This window comes from Pelodiscus sinensis, chromosome 1 (assembly GCF_052426305.1).
Source record: "Pelodiscus sinensis isolate ZL-2025 chromosome 1, ASM5242630v1, whole genome shotgun sequence".
Lineage (NCBI taxonomy): Eukaryota > Metazoa > Chordata > Testudines > Trionychidae > Pelodiscus > Pelodiscus sinensis.
In genome coordinates this window covers 289,715,947-289,734,415 of record NC_143052.1, presented here as the reverse complement: position 1 = coordinate 289,734,415, position 18,469 = coordinate 289,715,947, and the positions used below count along the sequence as shown (strand labels likewise).

The 18,469-nt window shown below is 37.1% G+C and overlaps 1 protein-coding gene across 4 annotated transcripts in view; it reads right to left on the bottom strand.

The window, feature by feature from the left end:
* Positions 1 to 360: 360 nt before the first annotated feature.
* Positions 361 to 18,469, bottom strand: part of DGKH (diacylglycerol kinase eta) — a 267,641-nt gene continuing 249,532 nt past the window's right edge. For 3 of the 4 annotated variants that reach the window (XM_075918954.2, XM_075918955.2, XM_014574199.4), the window contains one exon: positions 361 to 16,509. In XM_075918954.2, coding sequence (XP_075775069.1) covers positions 16,420 to 16,509 — 90 coding nt within the window. In that variant the 3' untranslated portion in view covers positions 361 to 16,419. The remainder of the gene's footprint in view (positions 16,510 to 18,469) is intronic. The other variant, XM_075918953.2, reaches the window with a different exon arrangement.

The following is an 18,469-nucleotide window of genomic DNA, read 5'->3' as shown; positions in this document are numbered from 1 at the left end:
CCGTACATGTTCTGATGTCCCTTCCCAAATAAATTCCTTCTCCCAGCCCAGAAACTCACAGTTTGCACAAGCCAGTGTAGTTTTATTGAGACTCTCTCCTAGTTGAGAATCCAACAGCTGTGTCTTTCCGCTCACCCAGGCAGTCATCTTTAGGTTTGTTTTGCATATGAATTTTTGTGTATGGCAAAAACCACAAACCCAGGTTATATTTAGACAAAAAGGAAACAAAGAGTTTAATTCTTCCGTTTCCCATTAATCCACCAACAGGAAAATACTGATTAAATTGTTAGATGAATTGACTCACTAATAAAATGTGGAGACAATTAATTGAAGTTTATGTATTTTCAGAAGGGATTCAAATGGATCAGATATCTATGGCATATTGATGATTTCTTAGTCAACAAATAAGGTTAATAATTTAACTTCCATTTAAAAACATTTTATTAAACCTTAGTTTGACTTAATGAGTTTTTAAATATAGTTCTTGACTCAGAATTGACTATTGAACCGCCAAATACAGTTAATGACTATTGGATTGTCAGGAATTTAGTTTCATTTGGCTGGGCTACCTATTTCAGTAGTTTTAAGAGACCCACTTAGTATTCCTATCTGTATTTTAATAGACTCAAGATTCTGGGCATTGCAAAGTAATTGTTTTTATGGAACAGCAGCCACAGGGAGATGTGATTAAATTCAAAATATTAACAATAAAGAAATTCAGACCTTCCTTGCTGTGGAGTATGGTCAATTGCTTCTTGAACTGCCTTCAGAGAATATGGAGAACAATTGATCACTGTCCTCTTTAAAACAAATCTTAATAGGTTAATGGCTATCAGGCCCCCCTCAGTAGTCTTTTTTCAAGCTTAAACATATCCAGTTTTTTTAACCTTTCCTCTTAGGTCAGGCTTTCTAACTCTTTTATTGCTTGTCTTGCTTCCCTCCAGACTCTTGCCAATTTATCCACATCTTTTGTAAAGTGTGGCACCCAAAAACTGGACACAATAATCTAGCTGATGCTTCAGAAGTGCCAAGCAGAACAGATTAATCACCTCCCATGTCTTACATACAGCTCTCCTTCTCAGCGGAGCCGACAGCCTTCACAGACCACTGGCAAGGTACGTGTGTGGGAACTCCATGCTCCTACAAGGGGCGGAAGGGCTGACAGTGGAAGGAGGCTTGCAGTATGGTGCATCCCCACCTGCCCAGCTTTTAGTGCTGCCCAGACCACATGGCTCAGAGCTTTGGCAGCGATTTAAATGGCCCAGGGCTCTGGCTAGTCCTGTGGCTGCTTCCCTTTGAATTGCCAGGTCCCAGGGCAATTGCCCCCTTGGCTCCCCTTCCCGGTCGGTGGGTCTGCTCCTTTTAACACACCCCAGAATGAAATTACCCTTTTTATTTGCAAATTCATCACACTGTTGGCTCAATACACAATTTGTGATCCAATATAACCCTCAGTCCTTTTCAGCAGTACTACTGACTAGCCAGTTATTTCTGATTTTGTAGTTGTGCATATGATTTTTCCTCCGTAAGTGCAGTACTTTGGATTTACCTTTATTGAATTTTACCTTATTAATTTCATAGCAATTCTTGAGTTTACTAAGATTATTTTTAATTTTCTTTTTCTTTTTAATGTCCTCCAAAATGCCAACACTTCCCAGTTTGGTGTTACCTTCAAATTTTATAAATATCTTCCTTCTCCATGGACTCAAGATACTTCCTCCCAATTTGACATTGGTAACTCTGAATGCACATCCAGTTTTGCATCCACTTGATACTAATTTCATCTAGAACACACGTCCATAGTTTGTTCTAAAGAAATGTCATGTGGAACTGTGTCAATAGCTTTCCTAAAATCAAGAAATGTTCTGTCTATAGCTTAAGATTCCCACGATATGCTGCCTTCCCACCAGTGTTGTGCATTCTGACTTTACAGATTCCAAACCCCTTATACTGTGGTGTGCTCAGAAAACAAATGCTGAGCCATGGCACTGCACTGCCATCAGATGGCCATGGCAGGTGAGTCCATTCGTTTATTTCTTAAATGTTTTTAGTTTCTAAGAATGTATTTATATATCATATTCAAAAGTGGCAATTATGTAATTAAAATGGCCTGTAATAGCGCCAAAGGAAACTAGTTAAATGCATAGCTAGACAATACTCCCACATCTATTTCCAGAAGAGTGGCAGATTTCTAAGTGATCCACAGGCAGACTGTTTCAGTGGTTCAAATGGCGTCATTTTAATATAATTTGGTTTTTCATTTTTTGCACTACACCCACTCATACCATTAATGTGAGATGACAGATGTATGCAGTGCCATTAGTTTTGCTTTTCCTTCTATATTTTTGTACCCTACCCTCACCATCCTCATTTGGTTTAAACTTATTCAGATCAGATACCTTAGCATCCTTTGCACTAAACAGCATAAACAAGAATGGGGGAACGTTTAGATTTACTCGGGAAACACCCTGCGGCAGCAGGGCTGCAGCAGCTAGGTAGTCCCCCAGTCTTGGGGGATACTGAGGCAGCCTGTGGGCAGCAGCGTGAGGCACCCCTACCGGGACAGCATTAGAGGAGCCAGGGCAGGGAGCCCAGAAAAAGGAGCCTGAGAGCAGTGCAGCCAGCAGGGTAGCACTGACCTCCCCTGGAACGGCAAACTCCCTGGTTCAGGACAGCTCAGGTCTGAAGGTGCCCAGGGAGGACCAACCTGTACTATTATTACTTACCTTGAAAAAAATAGGCACTGCTGTATATTTGAATTTAAAGTACTTTAGATTTACACTTGTATTCTTTTTTTTGTACATTTAACTTGCAATATGTCAGCAACATCTAGCACACGATCCCTGCAAATGTAAACACCTACACACACAGTGACCTACTTAGAAATTATGTGTGAGCTTGCACGTAGGCATAAAGAAAGTTTTTTGTAAGTCACATTAAAGGCTATAATTTACAACAACTTTAAGGCTTTGGGTAACATACTGCCCAAAGTGATACATGATAGCCACACATGCAAATTTTATTCCATTTCAGTTTACAGAGTTTTCTTTCAAACTACAAAGGCTCAATTGTGCTAACAAATTGAAGCAGAATGTCCTATTGATTTAAATGGGGAATTTTGCTTTAAAACTGATGGCACTAATAAGGTCCTAAATTCTCATTTCCACAGTTCAGTAACTAAAAATGCACCTCCACTGACATTTAAAACTCAGGAAATTATGATTTTGTCCAGGACTTCACTCAACATCCTCCACATACAAAAAACCCAAAGACTTATTACATACACTGAATGCATTCTGTTTATTTAAGAAGGAAGATCTCAAGTGAGTGCCCATTACAGCAGGCATCTCTTGTAATGTACAATAAAATCAACCATTGCTTCCAGCAGAATACAAAAATACACATCTCAGTGACTTCCATACAATAATAAATATGTAACCATGCATTCGACAATAAAAAGGCACAAAAACTGGTCACTTAGTAGTCATAAAAATTACTAACTATAGTAACAAAGCCACCCAAATTATCTGTACAAGGAAATGTAACAATATATTCCAAAGGTGAAAACACATAAACTATCTTTAAAATAGTATATGCAATAAATACCTTAATTGTTTTATATATTAAAAATAAAATTGTGCCACTGTAAACAGTATGTAAACAAACTCACTGTTCCTTACCATTATTAAAAGTAAAGAAAGCCAAAAGTTACAACCCTGCTCTGTTAGATATATTTCATTGGCAAGTTTTGTCAGGCAGTTTAAAGTTGTACTCTTTTCTGCAGCAAACAGAGCCCACTGTGTGTCTTATTCTTAAAAATAAGCATTATAGTATTACTATGCTTTGAAACTGACCACCTGAAATGTATTGGATCCTTAAATATTAACAAGATTGTCAGAACTGAAATGTAAGAAAAGCAGGTTTTGCAGTGTTATAGACAAAGGTAACTGAATTATATTAAATAAGATAGTGTCAGTGAATCTTAGCCACCCATATAGCATTCATATCCCCATTTTACTGAAGGGGAATCTGAGGCACACAGCAGTCAGGTAACTTGCCCAAGATCACAAAGGAAGTCAATGGCAGAAAGATGGGAATATAATTCAGGGCTCCCGCTACCCGTCCAGTGCTCTATCTATTAGACTATACTTCCTCATTCCCTGTGTATTCCTTGTTTGAGATTTGATTTATCATGTCCTTTAGGACAATGACTATGGAGTTCTGCACTCACAATTCCAAAGTATAATTACAGAAAGATAAACAAATGTGTAGGAGAGAAATCTGCTCACTTAGCCCAGAATTTGCTAATTTAGGCGCATGCAAATCCTCAGCAAGTCTTTGCACTAGCCCAGTGGTCAGCCTTTGCAAGTCTGATTGCAGAATCTGGGCCTTTACATTTAACCTTTGGGGTCTGATCCTGCATATAGCAATCAGACAAAACTCTCCGCATGTTCAACCAGAGTGGCAGATCAGGCTATTTCCAGTATCATTATTATGAAGGGGGTAGAGGGGAACAAACAAAAAGCCTTAAAAAGCATGAACTGAAGTTATTTTCCCTTCTAAAAGAAACATCAGGAAATAGGTGACATTCTGCATAGATGCCTTTATAACATCCTTGCCAAAGGAAAATGTTTAGCTTCTCAGTTCTTCAGCTTTTGATAACGTTGGTACAGTCATCATTTTAAGAACCCTATTATATTCCTTGGAGGTTCTTTTCCAGTGACTGTCTGTGACAGACACACATTGATCTGTTTTAGATGTGCATGTGCCAAAGTGCATAGTGGTTCTTATCTAAATATAATATATTTAAGATCTAGATTAAGGTATTAAATATATCAAGGTATGTTATTTGGAGGTTTCACAATATATCATCTTTTCACTGCAAGTAGCATGAGGCATCCATCTAAAGTATACACAGGTTCATATATCCTCTTAGAAAGGATTCAAGAAGCATTATATTATTGTATTTCTCTTCTACTGCTGCGTATCAAGGGACTGATACTTCAATCATTATGTTCCATTCACTTTGAATGCCGCATTGTGCCCTACCACTGCATACTTACGTAATATATTTTTACTTATCTGAAGAAAAGCACGTTAGGACTAATCTGTCAACATGCCATATGTCTTGTTTATAATTTTAAATTACTGTATTTTTTTATTCCAAAGGAAAGTTTTTTAATGTGTCTAGCTGAAAATATACAAAAGCTAAGAAACAAAGTAAACTATATGAAATTTGAGTGTGTGAAAACTAAATGAGACAAAATAATTTTCTGTGTCCCTCACCATACTGTAGGCCATCTTCGGGGGAGGAGGGGAAGGAAGAAGAAAAGTGATCTTTTTAAATGCTAATTCTACATTCATGTTTAAAAATTCAGAAAATATCTTAGAATTCATTGTTAATTTTCTTAATCAAATGAACAGAACAGTAAAAAAAAAAAAAAAAAACAACCAACCAACCAAACAAAATCCCCTGAATGCTTTACAATGCATACAATCCTACCTGTGCTGCATTTTGCAAGTTCTGTAACTGTAGATTTCATAATGGGAAAAAAATATTTCGCTTATTCAAAAAAATCACTTTAAAAACACTACTAGTAAGAAATGCTTTCAGAAAGGAACCAAATCCTCACTTCATTTAAGTCAATAGCAAAATCCCATTAACTTCAAAGGGTCCAGGATTTCACCCAGAATCTTTAAGAATTCTTTAGACAGCAACAATAGAAAATCTTGCTATTTCATCAGATACATTATAAATATTTAAAATATGAATTTGTATTTGTAAACACCCTGAACAAATATAAACTAGTTTCTAGAACGCATCTGACATAAAATACTTTTATGAAAAATCCATCTTTAGTATTATATATATTTTAAAGTTTTTCTGCATGAGTTAAAATCATTAAGCATACACAGAGCATGTATATAAACATATACCTTGCTTACACTATACATATCTCCCATATGTATATGCATACCATGGACAATGTAATGTCTATGTAATTTAAGTTTGTGGATTCCAGTGTTCACCAATTTGATATCCATTTTTAGGTAAGGATTAATTTCTATCTTCATTGAGCTGGTACACTCTGATCCTGTGAAGACTTGTACAAATGCTTAGTTTTATATGAACAGTCTCAGTTTAAAGCTAAGTACATGGATAGGTCTTTGTAGAGTCAGGGTGTCAGTTTGCAAGATGTTTCCAAAGATATTAAATTTTCATATATCATATTCACTCCAATAAGATAACCGAAAAAGCTTTGATTCAACAGATATATGTGTCCAGGATATTCATAATATATAGGTGGAAAAAATAGCATAAAGAATGTTGGATAGTTCTACTTTTCAATTAATATACAAATGAGGTGGAGGGAGTTGAGTAATTCAGGTCGTACTTCCAATCTCTAATTCAACTAGAAGCATTTGAACCCGCATACACGTCGTCACACATGCTAAATATCACTTTCTTCAAGATGTCCAAAGAAAACATATATTCTCACAATCGCCTACTGATCAACATTCACATCCACTTTAGTTTGTGCCTTCATCTGAACCATGATGAAGAGCTTTCCTGAACCATCTCATTAACACAAACAGTTGCTTCCATAACCAAAAAAGAAAATTAGTCCCAAGCAAATCCTACTTCAACAGATGTTGAGAAAAAATGTTAATTATCTTACAATTTTATTTTGTCTCCTCTGAATTTCTATTAAAAGGATTCTGTAGAATAATAATCATACTAAAAAGGATTTTTCCTTAGATTATGACAATGAGTTAAACATTCTGAAATATTTCTTATTACTCAGATTTATGAATTATTTCCATGTTTCTCTCAGCTTTCACAGTAAAAAGAGACTCATCAGTTTCACTTTTGCTTTTTTAGTACATTTCATGGCAGGATCATTTTCCTGTTCTCATGCTCTAGCCAAGTGGTGGGCAACCTGCAACCCATCAGGATTCTGTGTGTGGCTTGTGACACATTTTGTTTATCCTTGCCCACATGTGCAGGGTTGCCAGATTCCACTGGCTTCTGTCCACATAGGTTTTTTTTTAGCATGTTAAGGGCACGAGAAGTGAGGTGTGTGATGATTGCACACAACGTTGAGTGTGAGAGCCGTGTACTCCCTCTGCATCCAAACAAAGCGCTGTTATGGGTCAATAAGCACACCCCCACCAATTCTAGGTACGCAAGTGCAGTTAGCAAAATTACCCTATCCTGAGAGAGACCCTCTTAGGTACAACAGTCTTACTGCCTGCTGAGATGAAGGAGGGCCACCCACGCAGCCTGCTTACCAGCCTAGATTGCTCATTGCTACTCTAGCTCAATGCTGCAATGTTGGGTTGCAAACATTACTTCTGAATAAGGATTTCTTTCCACCAGAATTGAAAAGAAAGTCTAAAACTTTTCTAACTGTCCTATATTACGTAAAATATTGTTTTAATTTTATTTTATCATATATAATTGAACCTGAGTGAGCCCATTCCAATTTCTTACAGATACTTGTTTTTAACCTCTGAAATATTTGTTCCACAGAATGAACTACAGGTATGTCTACACTGCCATCCTAGTTCGAACTAGGGTGGCTAATGTAGGCATTCCAACTTGCAAATGAAGCCCGGGATTTAAATATCCTTCCTCATTGCAGGAGGAGTAACGGTAGTTCGAATCAGGAGCTTTAATTCGAACTACCTAGTCCGTGCCGCGTGTAGCCGTGGGCAGGGAGTTCGAACTATGGGGCATTTAAAAATGGCGGCGCCCGGGAACATGCAAATAAAGCCCGGGATATTTAAATCCCAGGCTTCATTTGCAAGTTCGAATGCCTACATTAGCCACCCTAGTTGGAACTAGGGTGCCAGTGCAGACATACCGTAATAGACTAACCTTTATATTCTTCACCAATTTGAAATGTAAAATTATGTATAATTGTTTTGAGTACTTTTAAAATAACTGTGGGTGATCACTGAGGCTTAAAAAAAGCCTTTAAGGAGCAGTAGGTCAAATGTTGCCTAAGTTGGGTCTGTTCAATTATAACTAAGGGCAGAATTTGGACAAACAATATAACTGTATTGTTATAAGCATAGACCAACTCCTGCAGCCCTTCCTATTTGTGAAATACTCACATGAACAGTCTTCTAGAAATTCACAAAATTCCTCACATCAAGATCAGGTCCAATTTAAGATCAGATTTACATTATTCTACTGTGTATTGTTTTATACAAATGTTAATTATTTAAAAATGTGTGTCACTTTGGATTGTATGTTATTTTAAGATTTATAAAAATTTAATGGTAAACTAATTTCAAATCAAATATATACTCTGGGAAATATGATTTGTGTACAAAGACGTAATACACAGCACAGCCCATTAACTCGGCTGCTGTCACATACAGGCAATACTGGTTTTAATGAAAGTGCACTTGTGTGATTACCTAGCTTCCCAAGGCCCTGCTCTCATTTAGGTGGTGTCAGATTTTCATCAAACAGCTCATTTTTAAGCACCGAAATAAGTGGCCAGATTTTTAAAAGTGCTCAACTGCTACTTATACACTTAGGATAGAATCTAAGTCTCAATCCCACTGGCTTCAATGAGATCAGGAATTAATCTGTTGATTAAATTAGAAAATTATTCTCCTCAATGGGAACTGAGAGGCAAAATCTGTCTGCTTCACTTAGCTTCCCCAATGGAAGCTCAGGTCTTTTGAAAATTTGGCCCTTTGTGTTTAAGTGCCAACTGCTGGAAATGTTAATACACAACTGCATGCTCACTTGGATGCACAAATGTCAACATTTTTGCAAATGTATCCAAGGATGTAAGTGTCTGAATGTCACTGATGAAGGTGATAAGATTTTTTCTTTTTTTGGGCTCTGAGTGGATGAAAATCTTCTTTTGTTGTAAAATTTAGCATAGCAATACACATGAAAGTTTAAGACCTAGTGAACCCTGCCTGTGAATGCTGGAAATATTAAAATCCTACACTTTTCAAATGCAATATATTTTTTGAGAAATAAACTGGGCTTCTGTATGGCAGAAACGAGCACTTCAAGTACATAAGCAAACCATTAACAGAGCTATTAAATATAACACAACAGCAGTAGAAAAAGAACTAGAAAATGCATTTTTGTATAAAATAATCAAATTCCACACTATATCCCATATATAGATAAATACAGATTTATACAAGTGAAGAGCTTCTATTGATGATTATCAAGTGATACTTTATATTATTAACACTGCTGATAGCAGTATCAGATTTTTGTCTCTAAAACTGTATCGGCCAAATTTTAATTTCTGCCCAAACTCCTCAACTATCTCAAGTCACCAAAAAGTCATGCCAACAACATAGTCATGTACAATTCCTGAAAACATTAACATCTTTGCAGCTGTAATGAGCAGCATTTTGATATAAAAATCATACCCCCAAAATGTATAACCTGTTACTAAAGATTCAGCAAAAGGAGGCTCTTGTTGTATAAATGTAACAGACTAAATGTAGTAGTGAGATATTTATCCTACTTGGGAGAAAGGAGAAAAACTCCATGTTACTCTCTGTGGCTTTGAATTACTCACCCATGACTTATCAGCTAATTACTTGGTTATAAGATAAATATATTACTCCAAATCATTTATCTTCAACAATATATATCTCACATTACTGACACTTTTTCAAATATCAACACTTTTACACTACTAATTACTAGTTACCAGAACTGTCAAACTAATGAAGAAGCCTAATACTCAGAGGTCTAGATATAGCTATCAACAGTGGTAAACATTAATAGTGCAATCATAAACATTAGGAATCAAGCAAAATAGATTCTCTGTCTATCTTTCATGTCCAATTGGCATTATCTATATACAATATATTTTAACTATTCTTAAATAACATTTTTAAAAGTAACACTACCGTACTTTAAGTCTTGATTTATATATTAATATATCAGTGTGAAACAGGTTTTCTACCACCCAGCCAGAAGGGAAAGCGATGATACAATGACAGAACATTAACAATCTTTATTAGGATACCTAGTGGAAAAAATTATGTGTTTCATGAGGGCATTGTGCAGTTTTCATAGGGTGAATTGGCATCAGTTACCCCAATTAAAAAGTATAAACTGTCAGATTACATATTTGTATAGACAAAATATCAGAGAATCTAGAGAAATCCATTAAAATAGAATATGGGCATTATGTAGGAAAATAATAATTTTTACTTGCATTAAAATGATATGTTTTAGTGCACACTAGCCATAATTGTTACTTCTTTCCCAGAGCAGACAAGTTTAAGGGCTTGTCTACACTACTAGCTTAGGTCAACATATTCAGCAGTCGGTCGAGTGTATCTACACTGCCCAGTCCCTCCTGTTGACCTAAAGGGCTTTTAAAATCAGCCCCTCTACTCCACCTTAATGAGTGAAGTAAAGCCTGAGGTGACATTCATGCCTCAAATTAAGGGCACTGTAAACACGGTATATGCTTATTTGGAGTTAGCCGTTGTGATTGCTCTGGTGAGGACTTTGAACTTCAGTGCTCTTCAGCCAGGTGAGCAGGAAAAGCCCCATTAACTTTTGAATGTTCATTTCCCTTGGAGCAGCATGGAGAGTTTACTAACAGCTGCATGCTCAGGGTCACAAATTCCTCCAGCATGGAGGGAAGGGAAAGTCTATGCAGGGAGAGCTCCGAACCAGAAAAAGAAATGCCGATATGTGTGCCAAAAGTGTGTAGCTGATAGCCATGCCAGACCCCTGGGCAAGGTGAGGGGAACCTGGCTCCATGCTCCTAGAAGGGCAGGGGCCTCAGGCAGAAGGGTCGGGGTTGCCCCACCTCCTCAGACAGCCCTAAGAGCTGCCCCGAGCACTGTAGTGACACTCTGGCAGCAATATAAAGGTCTCAGGGCTCTGGATGTTGCCACTGCCACAGCAGCCAGAGCCCCGGGCCCCTTTGAATCACTGAGCTCTGGGGCAATTGCCTCCTTTGTTCCCTCCTGGTCGGCGGGCCTGTGGATAAGCCCTATACCAAGGACACACAGCAATGCCATGTGAAAATAAAGGAGCTTAGACATTTGTACCACAGGACAAGGCTGGCTCTGAGCCACAAACATGGGAGGCAGATGACATGCACCTATAATCACTTGCAACAATGTTTTCATCCTCTGAGGTGTTGAGACCATAGCCCAGACTTCCAATCTACTGTAGGAACTGTGGGATAGCTACCAAGAAGTGCATCACTCCTTGGCTGCGTCTAGACTGGCATGATTTTGCGGAAATACTTTTAACGGAAAAGTTTTTCCATTAAAAGTATTTCCGCAAAAGAGCATCTAGATTGGCAGGGATACTTTTGCACAAAAAGTGCTTTTGCACAAAAGCATCCGTGGCCAGTATAGACGCAATTTTGCACCAGAAAGCTCTGATGGCCATTTTAGCCATTGGGCTTTCTTGCACAAAAAATTAAGGTGCTTGTCTACACTGGCTCTCTTGTGCAAGTATTCTTGCGTAAGAGGGCTTATCCCTGAGTGGGAGCGGGAAAGTATTTCCGCAAGAAGCACTGATTTTGTACATTACAAAGTCAGTGCTATTGCGCAAATTCAAGCGGCCAGTATAAACAGTTGGCAAGTTTAAATATTGCCAATCTAGACGCACCCCTTGAGTTGATGCAGCTCCTGGCAGAGAGGATGTGCTCTGTCAAATACAGCTACCTAGTGGGGACCTGCAAAACTGCATTTGTTAATTTAGATGCTCAAAGTTGAATTAAATAACATCTACCCAATGTTGTGGTATTGACATGTCCTAAGAGAGAACTATTATGTTGAAATAGACAAGTTCAGCTGCAGTTTTTTGTTACTTATTTTCTCTTCCCCCTTACATGTAAAATCTTTTTCTTTTAAACAGGTGTAGTTGGGTGTACACACACATGTGTGCGCTGTTTACAGGAAAAAGTAGAAAGGGAAAAATGCACAAAAATATACTGAAAAGAAAAATAACTATTTCAAATTTTTGTACATATGTCTCTCTTCACAATGCTGTAAAAACTGCATTTTGGTTTTGAACAGACTTTTTTTAAGGAAAGCATTGTGTATTGTAATGACATCATATGTATTAGGGACGTAAAATATAAACCTTAGTTTTAACCAGTTGATGGAATAAGCAGGATCCTGATCCCACCCCGCCCCGCCCCTGTAGGGACTGGCAGCAGGAGCTGGCAACCCAGTGCACAAGGTGGCTTCTACTCTGGCCCCCCTGCATGAGAGGAAGGGAGCTCCAGACCTTTGTGAGACTGGAACAGTTCTCCACCCATGGCAGGCTGCAGGCTGCTCCTGGGTACCAGGTAACTGGTTACCTATTCACATCCCTGCCATGTACCATCTAAAAAACTGGTTGCTAAAATAATTGAATGCAAGAAAGTAGAAAATGTTGTAAGAAAATACCCAACCCTGGTTGAAAGATAATGTATCTTTCTGTCACAATCTGCTGCCATTTTAATATGCATGTCTTCTTTCATTCTTCTAAGATGTAATGACAAGTTATCTGAACAAACAGTACTAATTCCTTTTCATTAATAATGCTGCCTGCCCTGTTTTGCCTTGCACGTGTTTGCAATGGAGCGGAAGAGTCATCTTAAGTATATTAAACCATAAGCCCTCCCTCTGCTTTATTTTCCATTATAATATTACCTGCTGCAAGCTTTCAATTGTCATGAGTCAGAGTCCCTAAAATCATATGAGATTTTTAAAAATAATAATTTTGGGGTTCTCTTAATTTGACTTCCCCTTTCTGAGCCCTTCAGATTCACATGTTAACCTTTTCTCCATAGACATGAGGACTTCAAATTCACCTTTAAAAAAATAACCTCCAAGAGTTGGGGCTTAAACAAAAAAATTACTAAATATTTCAAGACCTGCTATAAAATCACGAGTTAGTAACACCATGTTTAAAAAGTGCTTTCTGTAGAAAATCCACATAGGTAAACAACATTAGAGTCTTATGTCTCTAGTAAAGAGATTCCTTAATTATCTTGGTTCTACTCGTCAATGCATTTGTAACTGATATGCTATACGTTTTTAAGTCAGAGTTTCCTATAAAATTTACTTTCCTGGGCTTCTGTCAAGCACAGTATAACAGAGTTTTAAGTACTTAATCTACTTGTACATAAAAAAAATCCACTTACATAACTAAAGTTAAATTATTTGGCAGTCATTCAAAAAGCCTGGACTATTGGAAGAAAAGACAACAGCTGAAAAGTTGTCCTATCCTGAGGTAATCTTTGGAGTATTTTAACAAACAGGAATTATTATTAATACATTTTCCTGTTCTAAAGAAGTTCATCCTTTTCAGAGGCAATCACTTTAGTTCTCTTTCTCATTTTCTGTATACTTTTAAGAAATCCTGCCACATATGCCCAATTCTATGCATTGTACAGTGAAGAGGAAACCAAAGAAAACCTGTTAATGAATTATAATCTTGAGTTTACCAGCAAGATTCATGATATAGTCTATCAGAACACCAACAAATTAGTTTTCTAAATTGTACCACTGTAGCTTACAGTGAAGCTGGAAGAGAAAGGAAAGATAGTTTATGGAGACACAACAGATGTCATGTAAATGTAATTAAAGGGGTCAATGTCAAGTACATTTTTGAAACTCTCTGTTGTTTGTATACCCTTTTAGTACAACTGCTTGAAAATGATGCACTTGGCAAACAGTTTTTATTTTGATTTGGTTTTTGCTGGAAACCTAATGGAACACAGTTTCTTTCTTTTGTTTATTTACCAGCATAATCAGTTATGTCAGCACAGTTCTTGGAACTGTTTCATTCTATTTATTCTACAGTGAAGAGCACTGAGTGCTTCTGTCTGAGAGATTTGGGCTATTTTTTTTTAATTAAAATTTCCTGGCAACAGAGTGGTGAAGGATGTTAGAAAAAAATGTAATGAGACATTTGCCTTCCATGGGTCAATGCATATCAAGTAAGAGAGCTAGGTTAAAGTTGGGACCTAATACTTAGCACTGTTCCCCTTAAAAATGTGGAAAACTTTTTTAAATGAAATGGAAGTCTGCTCAAATATCAGAAAAGAATCACATATTAATCTACTCTTTAGCCAAGAGTTGACTAAACCTCTGTTGTTGAAAGGGAGGCTATATGATGAGTAAAAGCCATACTTTTTTTTGCCGACAATACTGCATTCCTGCAAATAGCAAGGAGATATCCATTTTATACAAGTTCAGTTAGGGCATATCTACACTTAAAAGGTAATCAGTGTTCCTGTAAAACTTCAGTGTAGACACTGCCTACAATCACAGAAGGGGTTCTTCCATCAATATAGTTAATCCACCTCCCTGAGAGGCAGTAGCCAGGTCGACATATGAATTCTTCCATTAGACTAGCACTGTCTACACTGGGAGTTAGGTCAGCATAGCTAAGTCTCTAAGGGGTGTGGATTTTTCACATCCCTGAGGCCTGGTCTATACTAGACCAAGAAGGTCGGCTTAAGGTACACAACTCCAGCGATGCAAAATGGGTACCTGAAGTCAGTTTAGCCTTAAGCCAAGCCTTAGCGGCATCCAACCAGTAGGCGGCCGACATGAGCCAACACTCTCGTCAGCTTTCCTTACTCCTCGCAAAAGGAGGAGTACTGGACGCTGGTGCGGGCTGTCTTCCATGTTCAATTTACAGGTCTATACTAGAGCTGCTAAAACAAATGCTAGACGATTGACCTCTGGAGCATCAATCTCCCATTAAGTGTAGACGTACCCTGAGGGACTTAGCTATGCTAATATCAGATCTTACTGTGTAACTACACCCAAGCTGTGAATCATCAAGAAATCCTTAAATATATAAGTAGTTTTACTGTAGCTTTTACTTAGAGAGATATTTAAATTCTTTCCTCATTAGATACAATATTTGGTGAAAAATTATCTGGGAACTCAATTAATTATAAAATTGTGTTTTGTTTGATGCGTTCTAACTAAATTTTATAAATCCTGTTTTAATGAAATGTTTAATATCAGAGTAATTCTAAATGAACCTGTTTACACTCTGCATAATGGTTTTGCACATGATTTACCTAAGCATGCATAGGGTACAATATTTGGGAAACTATTACAATTTTTACAAAATCTGTATGCTCTACCAATGTAGTAGTACTGGTAAGAAACAGATTGAATATAGATATGTGAAGTAGATACACACATTGTTTTGGTATTTAATGAACTTTAAAAACAATATTAAAATAGTGCACATGGCTAAATTCTTATATCAAACCGAGTAAGTTTACCTCACAAAATCAAATCAGCTGTAATATTAACAAATTTTAAATTCTTAATTACATTAAATTATTTCTGGCTTTTAAAAAATGTTTCACTAACATTTTTAACCCTCTTTTTGCATAATAAATTAAATAAAACAAATAATGCTTAAAGTTCAGATATGCTACAGATATTCAAAACTGACTAGCTACATTAAAATGCACCATAAAAAAAGCTCTCTGATTGGGAAGTTGATTGATAATTTTGTGAGGTACTTGGTCTCTCCAAAACACTCAGGAGTTAATTACCTGACATACCTATTCTACATGGATAATTTCAAAACCTAACTATAGAACGTGTCATTTATATATAATGCACATCATTTGCTGTATATGGCACAGATGCTAAGTGTTCACATCCACAAGTCCTTTGCCACATAACATGTTTAGGTAAAATACAACACTGAAGAATAGAAAAGTGCCTGTAACAAAATAAAAGACACACAAGTAATAATAAATTAAATCTCATTAAAATTGATATAAAATTGTTCAAGTGTTTAAAGTAGCAGATGTGTCATGCAACAGAAAGAGAGGCGATTCAGACAGGCGCACCATGCATCATAGTTTGCATTCATGGTGTCTGCAACCATGCTCCTTGGCCAGTGAACGCTAAGTACCTGAGGCATTGTCAGTCTTGGAAGCAAAACCAGTAACATTCCGTTTCTCATTCTTCTATACAAAATATTTTAGACAAGCTGTGCCTCAGAAAGTTAACCAGATAACCTCAGGCTCTACAGTGATACTTTGCTGCATTGTAAGAGCGCTGTACTGGGCCATATCTAAGGAATAGCAATCATTAAATCATTACTTAACTACATTTTCCAGGAAATGCAGTTCACTATATACCAACTTTTTTATCAAATTGTGCTTTCTTGAATTTGCCAAGTTTGCACACTAAGAAAATATCTTCACAGAACAGACAACTCCCCTTCCCTTTTTTTTTGGCACAAAACCATTAAGATTCTCAGACCAAACTATCACCACACAAGAATGAAGATATAGTAACCTGCATGGTGCACCAGTGCTTATTCAACCATACAGTAAACTATAAAGACAGCAAAGTGCCTCCACTTTGCATAACTAGCAATTCTCCTGCCTTTCAAGGATAGCACCACTATAGTTACACTTCAGACAAGGGAGCGTTCTTGCCAAGCTCTTTAATTCCCTGGAGAATTCGCTTCATATGACCCACTTTCGTTATCCCCAGGTCCTACAAAAGAGAAGGAAAGGAAGATTTTATTTACAAGAGAAAAAATCCAATACAATTAAGCCATGCACCAGATACAGAACCTTTACAGTTAATTTTAAGTGATTTGCAACAGCAAACACATTTCTAAATATGGAAATAAAAAATTGCTACCTAATGTTGCAAAATATATATATCTTTATATACATGAACATCTTTCAATTCAGCACAGAGGAAATTACTTACCTGAAATGCTGTAACTCACTCAAACCCCCATTTTGTGTTCTCCTGACTTCTGTGCACAGCCATTAGGTTTTTTAAATGCCCAGAAATTGCTCAATCTCCCTCTCCTCTCTAATATAGTAGTTGTCAGCTTCAAGGGATATGACAGGTCATAATTTCTATCCATCTATTTTTATTTTATCTGTGGCCCTAACATTCCTATCTTAATCAGCAAAAACACACATCCCCAGTCTCCCATGGGAAAGTGGATGTAGAGCTACAGGTATGTAGGACAACTTTCCTTCAGAGAACAATAGCTAAGTTTAGAGTGGATTTCTCAGACAGAAAGGTAAGTATCTTAACATGGATATGTTTGGTGATTTGAGAGCCAGAGGAAAATTTCTGGCAAACGTAACAATGACATCCTGAAGGAAAATATGCAAGAAATAAGTCGGAATATAGTGTATGGACATGTAAACCAATGTGGCAGTTAAGATCAGCGGAAATGTTCTCAGTATTGGTTTCTGGGACCCAATTCTTCAGTTCTGGAAGCAGCAAGGCCCACTTCAGAAGAGGTTTCCCTTCTCACTTCCACTCACACCTTTGAAACTCATTCCCATTGTTAGTGAATTTGCAGAATTTCAAGGGTATTGTCCAAGAGTTGTTTATTTGTTTCAACTGATTCATTTTCATTCACTTAATCAATTTGTCTATTTTTTTTTGCAGGAATCATCATACTTATTTAATACAACCCACTATGGATACCTTATGCAATTTCTGTTTATTTTTTGTAAAATGTTTCCAGTTGAAATAAAAAATGAGTATCATCTTTAATTTGTATTGGGATTCCTGATTGTGCTACTGACTGCATAACTTCAAGCAATTTACATAAGCTTTCTGATCCTCAGTTTCCTCATATACAAAACCCATCTTTGTGAAACACTTTGGAATCCTTGGATAAATGTTACTAGGTAAGTCCAATGTATAAATATTATTAAAGTTATTTGAAAACTTATGATCATATAAAATATTTCTAAAATATAAAATCTTCTACTTTCATAGGATACATTTTCCATAGCAAGGATAAGGAAGAGAAAGGCAACATTAAATATTATTTAATGTATTGTAAAAGCTTGGTAACAACATATATTATTGTGCAAACACTTTTCACAAAGAGTTCATATATAAATTTTCTGAAATCATTAAAAACTCTGGAAGTATGGTTTGATACTTAAGTTACTATGCAATTTTATTTCCATTTACCAGCCTGAGACAAGGAGAGAGTGATATAAAATTGAAACAAATCCCTTTGTTTACATAAAATGTAAGTGGGTACTAATTAAACACATTACCCTCTGTCCACCTGTGGAGACGCGAGTTCAAACTCTGTGAGGTTGGAAATGGAAAGAAATTGGTCCTATTTCCTAATGGAAATACACTACAGCTCAGGGCTGTCATGTATAGTGATATAGCACAATTAGAAGGACCTGCTCAGATGGACCCAAGAGTAAAAAAGCAAGGGTTGTGCACATCTCCAGGCAGTCCCTGGATTACGTACAAGATAGGGATTGTAGGTTTGTTCTTAAGTTGAATTTGTATGTAAGTCGGAACTGGCATCCAGATTCAGCCGCTGCTGAAACTGACCAGCGGCTGACTACAGGAAGCCCGAGGCAGAGTTGCTCTGCCCCGGGCTTCCTGGAATCAGCCGCTGATCAGTTTCAACAGCGGCTGAATTTGGATGCCTGGGACAGAGCAGCTGGGG